The sequence below is a fragment of the Montipora foliosa genome, chromosome 7 (genome assembly GCF_036669935.1).
Source record: "Montipora foliosa isolate CH-2021 chromosome 7, ASM3666993v2, whole genome shotgun sequence".
Lineage (NCBI taxonomy): Eukaryota > Metazoa > Cnidaria > Anthozoa > Scleractinia > Acroporidae > Montipora > Montipora foliosa.
In genome coordinates, this window is record NC_090875.1 from 15,752,093 (window position 1) to 15,762,092 (window position 10,000).

The 10,000-nt window shown below is 37.9% G+C and overlaps 1 protein-coding gene across 4 annotated transcripts in view; it reads left to right on the plus strand.

Moving 5' to 3' along the window:
- Positions 1-10,000, plus strand: part of LOC138010849 (beta-2 adrenergic receptor-like) — a 40,616-nt gene that overhangs the window by 26,071 nt on the left and 4,545 nt on the right. For all 4 annotated transcript variants that reach the window (XM_068857878.1, XM_068857879.1, XM_068857877.1 and 1 more), the window contains one exon: positions 9,385-10,000. This exon is cut by the window's right edge and continues 4,545 nt beyond it. In XM_068857878.1, the coding sequence (XP_068713979.1) occupies positions 9,424-10,000 (577 nt within the window). In that variant the 5' untranslated portion in view covers positions 9,385-9,423. The remainder of the gene's footprint in view (positions 1-9,384) is intronic.

A 10,000-nucleotide genomic window follows, 5' to 3' on the forward strand; every position in this document is an offset into this window, starting at 1 on the left:
AATCGCTTTCTCGTCGCCTGCTTAATGCTTTTACTCTCTCTTTCTTTCACTTTTTTCTTCGTTTTGCGAGATTGTTTGTCTTTAATTTTTTCGCTTGCTTTATTGAAACCCATTGTCAGATTTGCAACTTCCCGCCAAAAAAACCGCGGGTTCCAGCACTGCAACATTTCGCCTGTTGGCGGCGTACTCATGAAAAGTTGAAAATACGGACGGACGCTCGTACGATGACGTCATAATGAAAACCAATATTTCGGGTAGACTTTCATATACCGGACTAAAATGACGGAGGACAAAAGAACCAACTTGGGGGGCGGGGAGGGGGTGGGAGAGAATTTGAAAAGAAAACTTCAAGACATTGTGCTTGGTCGTGAGAAAAAAACAGAGTGATGAAGCACGTGGTAATGCAAGCTATTGGACATTACAGAGTGCCATGTGATTGGCCAAAAAAAAAAAAAAAAAAAACAAGAAGAGATCGTAAGTTCAGCTCACATGAGGTTGCACATGAAAATCACTGCACATAGGACAAAGCTCAAACAAGAGTTGTCGATTTTTGGTGATCAATAAATTCTGATACAATTGTGCCCCACTATAATATTATCTTTACATTTTTTCGAAACATTACCAGAAATTTAAGACAAAATGGCGGACGCCCAGACTCGATCCAGACCTTCCGCTCTCTAAGAATGGCCGCCGATCGTTATAGAGAAATGTATGGAGAAAATTGAAGAAGTGGAAATTTCAGATCTATAGTGGCATACACGACATTTGCCGACCTCTGAATGTAAAGTGTACGTACCATATCATTATTTACAGTAGTTTTGGTCTCTCGAAAGTTCGCCAACGTGCCGCCAACAACACATTTTACGAACGGCTGTTACAGTTCCTTAAGCTCTCTAATTCTTTCAAAAAAGCTCAGAGGTGCCTACCTTCCCTCCACATTTTAGAACATTTCGTTGATGTGAATCCTTGGTGCCGACCTCTCTAATCGTCGATCGATGTTCAAACTTTAAAACTTGATAAAAGTCAGCCTTTATCCATTCCCCAAATTGCCGCCCAAATTGCGATAAAAGAGGTAAAAATACATCCATTTCTGCGATAAAAGCGGTACAAAACGCACCACTGCGCTTATTATTCCTTGTGAAAAGTAGGGTTTCTGTTTCCAGTTTGTTTTGATCGCCATCTTTACAGGTGGGTACTTCATATATGATTATTATTATACAGAATATCGCTGGCTAAGTGTACTGTGGGCCCTGATATTTGAAAATTATTTTTACTCTGTCAAGTCACACGCATGAAACGAAGTTGTTTCTTCTCTCTAAAATCGTCATTCGAACAGCAGCCCAGACTCTCGTTTCCCCTTTTTCATTCTCCCTTGTATTGACAACCTCGAAAAAGAAATCAAATTGATTCAGATCCTTTGATAGAGTGTTATTTCAGTCCTTGTTTTTTCTATGTACTGCTTTCTTTATGCCGCCATCTTGATAATTTGAAACCGCGTGCCAAATACTTCGCGGGCGCAAAATGTCGCCGATTTCTGGTAATGGACAGCGTTTGTATCAGGAATAAAGAAATTTCACAAGCTTTCAAATTCTGTGCGCCGTCATTCTGAATAATTGTGGTGTAAGTGACGAATTCAGAAGCCGATCACATTGATTTCCAAACCTTTTCTCTGGTTTAAAGTTATGGCTTTGTAGGGGAGGAAAATATGCCCTCTGATCGCAAAGAATTCGTTGTTAATTCTAAGTTTCTAGGATATCAATCGTTGTGAGCTTTGATATTCAGGCATTGGTTACATGAATTGAAAGCGAGTTCCATAAAAGAATAGGGCCCGCACCCAACGAGTAATTTCGGTAAATATCTGTTCGTAAGGAAACTGGGCTATAATTTTCCAATATCTGAACTCAGACTTTCGAGGCACACGTAGATTTTAGACATTTTTCTGAACAGATTTCCGAGATATTTCGAAAAAATAGTGAAGAGCCTGAAGAGTGTGTAGAAATTTTCGGAACGAGATCACTAAACGAGCTTTTAAAATATTGTTCGTGGAAACCATGTTGGGTAATTCTATCAAATTTTAATTCATCCGGTCTTTGGGTGCCCTGAAAGAAACAAAAACGTGAGGAAAAAAAAGTAAAATAATTCTTCGATGGGCACAAGAACGCAGAGGGCGTCATCATCATGACCAATAACAGCAACAGAATAAAAGCGGAAACTAAACTGAATTGATCCGAACTTTAGCAATAAAGCACTTAAGGTTACCAAAAGAATAAAAGAAAAAGAGTCGAATTGTTAAATACTAAAGGGCTTTTTTTTGGTTCAAGTGCCCTAAGAATTAATGGACGCCATCTTGAACGGTCCTGAAATGAGCGATAGAGCCACTTATTGATTTGTATAGAGCAACAGTTACATGGTATTCATGTGGAAAAAAAAAAGTTCGTTTCCTGTTATTTTTTTACATTTTATGTTTAAATATGAGCAAACATTTTGACGTAAGATGACTAAGGGTCGAAAGTGCTCGTCCTTTCAGCTATCAGTAGTGATTGTCTTCCATCGATCAAAAGGCAAAAAAGAACCGGAACTGTTAGCTTAACCGGCCATACACCTGGGGAAATAATCAATCTCGAAAATGGTGATAATATCTTTGAACGGACACCGTGTCGCTTCACCGTCATTACACTACCTGACACTTTTTTTTCCTTGAAATTGTTTTTGCTGGTGGTATTTCTACTACCTTTTACTTTGAGATCAACTGCAGACGGTATTTGGCTTCTGCCGACTCGACGGTGAACAGAACCTCACAGTTTAGCTTCAATTAAGTTGGTGAATTTTCATTATGGACTTTAGAACTTACGCGATTTATTATACAGGGGCCTGTTCCTGAAAGGTGTAATTTCCACATATGTATTACGTTATAGCTGCTTGGGGCCAAGCTGCTCAGTCTGATTAAAGGAAGATTCTTGTTCTTCAAAAACGAGTCCTCCGCCTTACATCATCTTCTTTTGTAATACTAGATCCCATGCTATCCCATTGTTTGTCTCTTCTAACATTCTGTCAATTGATATGCTTTGCTTTGAAACAGTATCTACCCTTATGCATGATACCTCTAATAATTCTGTACCGAAGAACATTCCGGTAGAAACAGTATTTAATCGTTCATCTAATGTTCATAAATATAATGCACGATCATCAGCTATGGGCAACTACTATGTAACATATAATTCTGTTTTATTCTATATATATATATATATTTATTCAATTATTATTATTATTATTATTATTATTATTATTATTATTTCGTTCATTCACACGTTATGTTGTTAACGTGGTTTGTAAACTAGGCATCAAGCCACGACCTATGGCCTTAGGTGTCTAGTGTTCTTCTCAAGATTCTTGCCGTTCCCAACAAGGAGGCTTTTTGTAGTAATACCGTGCAATCTAGTCCAATTTTCTTCAACGATGTTTTCGAATTTTTGCTGAACGTCCCTTGGTACGACAATTACTTTTCGGCAGCTTCAGCTTTTCCCAATCTCTCTTTTTAATTCTTGGTATTTTTCCATTTTCTCTTGTTCTTTTTTCCAGCACTCTTCTATCCAAAGGGCACGCGATATCTATCACATAACATGATCTTTCTATTTTATCAAAAACAACTACATCTGGTCTATTATGCTCAATTTGATGGTCTGTTTGAATTCGGAAGTCCCATAACACCTTTACTTGATCGTTTTCTATAACTCCTTCAGGATCATGATCATACCACGCCCTCCCGCTGCTCTTTTCATGGGGTGTTGAATTTCTGACAGAGTTTCCAATGGATACCTTGGCCTACCTTATTATATCGCCACATTTTATACTCTCTTTTGCGCCAATTTCTTACATTCCGCAACGATATGACTTACGGTCTCTTCTCGTTCTCCACATAACCGACACATCGGAGACACATCCTCTTTATTAATCCTGCTTTTAATGCTATTCGTCCGTAATGATTGGTCTTGTGCAGCGGTTAGCATTCCTTCACTTTCTTTTTGTTAATATTCCCCTTTTTAACCACCCCCAGGATTCTGGGTCCCTTACTTGTTCTGTAGCTGTCTCAAATTGCCCATGTAATGCTTTGTTCTTGTATTTAGACATTCTGTCTGCCTATTTTCATCCGATACGAAACGAAGTAATCTTTCCTTACTTTCTCCAATGTATCTAAACAGACTGCCCACTTCAATGTTCACACAGTCTTCTACACTTAATAATCCACGCCCTCCCGCTGCTCTTTTCAGATACAGTCTATCTACGTCGGCTTGCGGATGGAAGGCTGTGTTTATTGTCAGCACTGAACTTTCCTGGTTTCGCGATCCAATTTCTTCAGTTCGTCTTTAGTCCACTCAACAATTCCTGCACTATATCTGATTATTGAGACAGCTCTTGAGTTCATTGTATTTATCACATTTCCACCATTTAACTTTGACTTTAAAATTTTCCTTATCCGTCTGAAGTATCCCTTACATATCACTTCTTTCATGGCTGCATGTTTTAAATTGTCTGCTTCTAGTACTCCAAGATATTTATATCCTGATTCTTCTACTTCTCTGATACTGTTTCCATCTGGCATCTCAATGCCATCACACAAAACCAGTTTTCCTCTCTTCTTCCTAACAAGAACTGCACATTTATCAATGCCAAATTGCATTCCAATGTCACTGCTGAATATACGGACAGTATTTATTAAAGTATCAATTTGCTTTTCATTTCTTCCGTAGAGTTTAAAATCATCCATATACAGGAGGTGATTTACAAGATCCTTCTTCCCCGTAAGGTCATATCCAGCTTTAACTTCCCTCAGGACCAATGATAACGGGATCAGAGTTACTACAAATAGCAGTGGCGATAAGCTATCTCCTTGGAAGATTCCTCTTCTTACATTTACCGTCCCTAAGATGTTCCCATTTACCGACAACTCCACCTGCTATTGGCCCATGCTCTTCTTCTTCTTATATTATTATTACTATTATTATTATTATTATTATTATTATTATTATTTAACAATTATTCACCGAAGGCGAAGTGATTATCGGTGAGTTGAATAATTGTTTTAGTATAAATACACAGGTGATTATTTCAAAAAAAGAGAAAAAAAAAACATTTCAACGCGAAATCATCTTCAAAACGACTACTGGCAGCCATTTTGTCCGTGGAGGTGATTATCGGCTGATAATCCGAGACAGCGAGCCAATGAGATCGCGCGATTTTGTATAACCTGTGTATTTATTTTAATATTACATTCACTTATTTTAATAATATTGTAATAATTATGCAACGTTTCTTCAGTCTGTCTATTGTGTTATTGGCTCAATGTGCATTGTCTCGTTTTATTTTGTCTTAATAATTATTGTTTCTAGATTACACTGCACGCGTTGATTAGCATTGTTATACCCGTGCAGTGTTCATTGTAAAATTTATCTGTTACCTTGAAAATAAATTTGAAACTTGAACTTGAACAAGAAAGTAACCCTCCATGGCTTTCCTATCAAAATTAGAGTTAGACGCCTTTTTTTTTCTTTTTTGTAAGCAGAGCTCATTGAGCGAATTTAACAGGTGGTTTCGTTCTACTCTTTCAGACAAATTTAAACCAAAGCGTTCACAGTTTGCCTCGAACTCTTTCCTGAGAGCTTGACTCAACACCTCATGCGTGTTTTGTACGCGCTTTGAAAAAGATAATTTGATTCGTAAGACGGATAAAGGGGTTTACGGTTTCTAAAGAAAATGTCATGCTGCGTCGTTGGCCAGGAAGTGAAACACACAAATGGGTTTATCAACTGGGTTGATATGAAGTTTCCATATCAACCCAGCGGTTAATAAACCCATTCAGCCTATATTTTGTTTCCCGTTCGAAAGTCTTCCGTTATGTTAATTTCCTTCGACAACAGTTTTTAACTTCCTTCAGTTCCCATCCAATTTGGCACCAAAAATTATTTGTTTTCTTAAAATAAAATAAAAAGATCCGTGAAAGTTGTTTGTAAACCACAGGAGGATCGTCGAGAGCCGCCGTCTTTTTCTGCAAATAATTAGATTTCCAATTAATGAAACTAAAAACTCGTTCAAAGCTTGAAATCTTGCTGGCTCGAATTACCCGAAAAAAAACTAGACGGAACCTTTTTTCCTCCCAAAGGATGGAGTATTGGACGAGAGAATCAGGCGGTTTCTAAGTTCTCTCCTAGACAAAACTAACCCAAAGCTTTCACAGTTGGCCTCAAACTCCCTGGTGTCTTCGTCTACAGTCCTCGACTCGATTTAATTGAGTTGATGAATGCTTTAAAACCAGACACGCTTAAAGCTCGAGTCTTCCAAGTTTCTTTTTCCGTAATCTGACTATTGTCAAACAACAAGTTTTGACTTCCTTCAGTCTCCATCCAATTCGGTATTGCAAACTAACCTTTCTTATAAGAATCACGTTTATGCTGTTCGAGTTCCGTTGAGAGCCGCCCGCTATTTTTGGGCAAACAAACCGCATTTTAGATTAAAGTCCGCAATTGTGCTTTAAAAAAATGAAACCAGGTTCGTAGCGGGTAAACAGAAAGCTAATCAAGCAACTGAAGAAGCTATCACGTTTAGCCAATCATTGTGCAAGGGACCACTCGATATTTTCCTTTTAACCAATCGCAGGTCATGGATATAATTATTATATTAGGCTTTCGGAACTACTACAAAGAACTGAAATGGGATAAATATGTAAACGAGGAAAGCTCAAGGAACAGTTTCTAACTCATTCAATCACAATTCAGTGCTGGAGCTGTGTACGAGGTAACGTATCAAAATTGCTTATAGTGTCGTTATGAAAAAGAAGTGATAGCACTTTATGTAGGAGAAAATGACTAAAAAATCAGTGTGTTTTAATGACAAATGAATAACACATATATTTATGTATGGCTTGCAAACGTAAGTTGACTGATGCATAAAAGTTAAAGAGGTAAAAGGTTTCGCTGAGTTATATCTTATCATTATTATTCTAACAAAAACCTTTATCAGCGCCTACAAACATGTTTTAGCTTTTAACGAATATGGCCACGTCATCCAAATATTTTGACCTTAACAGCTAATTATAAACGCCTCCTTGTATTTCACCTCTTTTCGCCAAAGCAACGATTATATTCTCGGTAAATTCCACCTAAATTTGAAATAATAACCTGGCTTGTTCTTCCCATTTTGTTTGGCTAAGCAAAATTAATCTCTATGAATGAGTTCCGTTTCATTGTTTACGGGTCTAAGGCTGGAAGGCAAAATTTACAGTAAAGCCTTTGTTCCTGTACATTTTTTTCTCAGTTTTTTTTCACAAATTGACTCGCTTTATTGTTGCTACACAAGTCGGAAAAACCCCAACCTTCCCGTGACACGATAAATTCCCGCTGGCTCTTGGATTATTTCATCCGCAGTTGATGCGAGGTATGAAAGTGAGTCCTATTTTAGTCAAAGCTTGCTTCAATGCTGTCACTGATTCTTCAAGGGCCTTCAAGAGTAACATTTCAGCTACTTGAATTTTTATCGCAACGCCTTATTCCATTAACCAATCTTTCATTATCTTAATCTTTTGCTTTAGGAGGCAATTGAAGTGCGATACCTGTCGAACAATCAGACAATGTTTGAGGCCACCTTGAAAAACAATTACGTTTTGCCCCTTCCATATCATGTTGCCTTCACTGAAAAAAAAAAAAAAAAAAAAAAAAAAAAAATCTATACATATATATATATATATATATATATGTATTTCTTGAACTTGAATAGAATAAATTTAGAGAGCGCTCAACTCTGAGAGGAGCAGTGATAATAATGATCAATGGTAGCAGAATTCCAGTTCATCGTTTTATTGCTACAACGCTGTTTCGTATGGTCGAAGAATGACCACACTCATTAGGCAGAAAAGACAGTTAAGTAGATCCCTTGAGTCAACAACGTATCACCCCCCAGGAGGATCGCAAGTGGATTCACAGTCCAAGTTGAGGAGAAATTGAGAGAAAGTTACAGGACACTCAACACTGGACAAATTCTGGGGAAAACTGTAATTGCCCTGAGCGGGATTTGAACCCACGTCCACATGATCACTAGTCGGGTGTGATGACCACTAGGACTAGATTAGCAGCGTAATGTCATTTTTGAAAACAACTTAGAAAAAGTTCCTTTGTTCCCCAAAACCACTGAAATTGTAGAATTGATTAATACTTTAGGGGTATATCAATTTTATCACTTTAAAATGATGTCGTGGAGATATCTATTGAAACGTTGTCTTATTGAGATTAAACTCTTTATCCTTAAATGCTTATCTAAATTTAACGTTTGTTTTTTTCTTATTTCATTTATGCCAAAGTGACGTAAATAGAAACATTGTTTGTTTATTGGCCAAGTGGCACAAAAGTTGCCGACGGGGAAAGCTGATCCAATTATAGACGGTTTCAGAAAACAGTAACTCCAAGTCATGATAGACTTTGGAGTTGGTGACTTCGGATCACGAGAACCTCCTTTGTGATAGTACTGGCTCATTTCATTGAGTGCATTGGAAAACCGTTCGGATGTTGCATGTCTTTGATCGTTATCTTATTTATTTCACCCATTTAGAAATCGCTAGTGATCCTTGCAACTGATTGGCTCTCAGCAGTACGACTTGATTTATTCACAATCGCACTATTTTTTTGCTCTAAATGGCACCTTTTCAGAAGCCAATGAGAAAGGAAGTCAACACTAAAACAAGACAACCAATCCGATTGCAAGGCTTGTTTAAAGTAACCAATAAAATTGCAGGATAGTAAAAACAGAGAAATTCATTGTGTGGCGAATTTTGCAACTTTTAACCCCAAAAGTTTGCTAAAAAAAATAGGTGAATCCTTCGCGCTGAAGACCTACATTTATGGGGGTTTCCAACTTGTAGTGTCCATTTTATACCCGCTTTTTTATAAACCGGCAACTGGATTAATAATATATTGGTAATGGCCAAAATCCTGGTTTCGGTTGCCGGTTCAAAAGGAGCGTAACGCTATCCACTGGATAAATCACTATCCAGCGGATAAACACTAGCAAAACCAATTGAGTTATCCAGTGGATAGTGTGTTACCCAGTGGACAAAGCTATATTCTTTTCGAACAACTGAGCTGTGTATTTGAGCCATGATTAAATTGTACGATTTCTAAATAGACGCAGAGGTTATTGAACTTTGTGTCGTTCAATTTTGGTCTGAAATCAAACCTATGATTTGATATTGAAAATAACCTATGATTTGATGCTGAATAACCTATGATTTGAATAACGATTCTATGATTTGAATAACCTATGATTTGATACTGAAAGCAATTTCCATTATTAACCACAAATGTAGAACACGGACTTTAAAGAGATACTTTTTGCCCGTAGGACGTTTCCTGATTAAAAGTGTGTCAATTGTGCAACACCATGGAAAAAATGACTGACAACAGCACTAACACAGACAACTCAACTTTTCCCAGCAATGGAGCTGTCATCACGAGTTCCATCGTGCTATTTGTCTTCGGATTGGCCGGGAATGGTATGATTGTTTACGGTTACTTCCGCTTCCGCCGCCTACGAACACGAACCAACTATTTCGTACTCAATTTAGCCATAGCTGATCTAGTGTTAACTGTTGGTCTTGGAGCCTGGATAATAGAGGAGCTTCGAGGTAATCCGTCAGAAAAATTTTTAAGAGCCTTCATGATCAGCATTGATATTTTGTGTTTTTCAGCGTCTATGCTCAGCATGACCGCTGTCAGTGTTGACAGGTTTTTCGCCGTGACAAGTCCCCTAAAGTACAATCACAAAATTACGCGATCGCGGGCGCACATGGCAACGCTCCTTATTTGGTTATACTCCCTGGTTATGTTCGTTATCGGCGTCAGCAGATATTACGTGGAACAAATGGAGAGCGCCTCCGCCAATAAAATATTTATGACAACACTGACTGTGACCTGCTTTGTGATACCGGCGCTTACTATGGTTTATGCACACGTTAGCG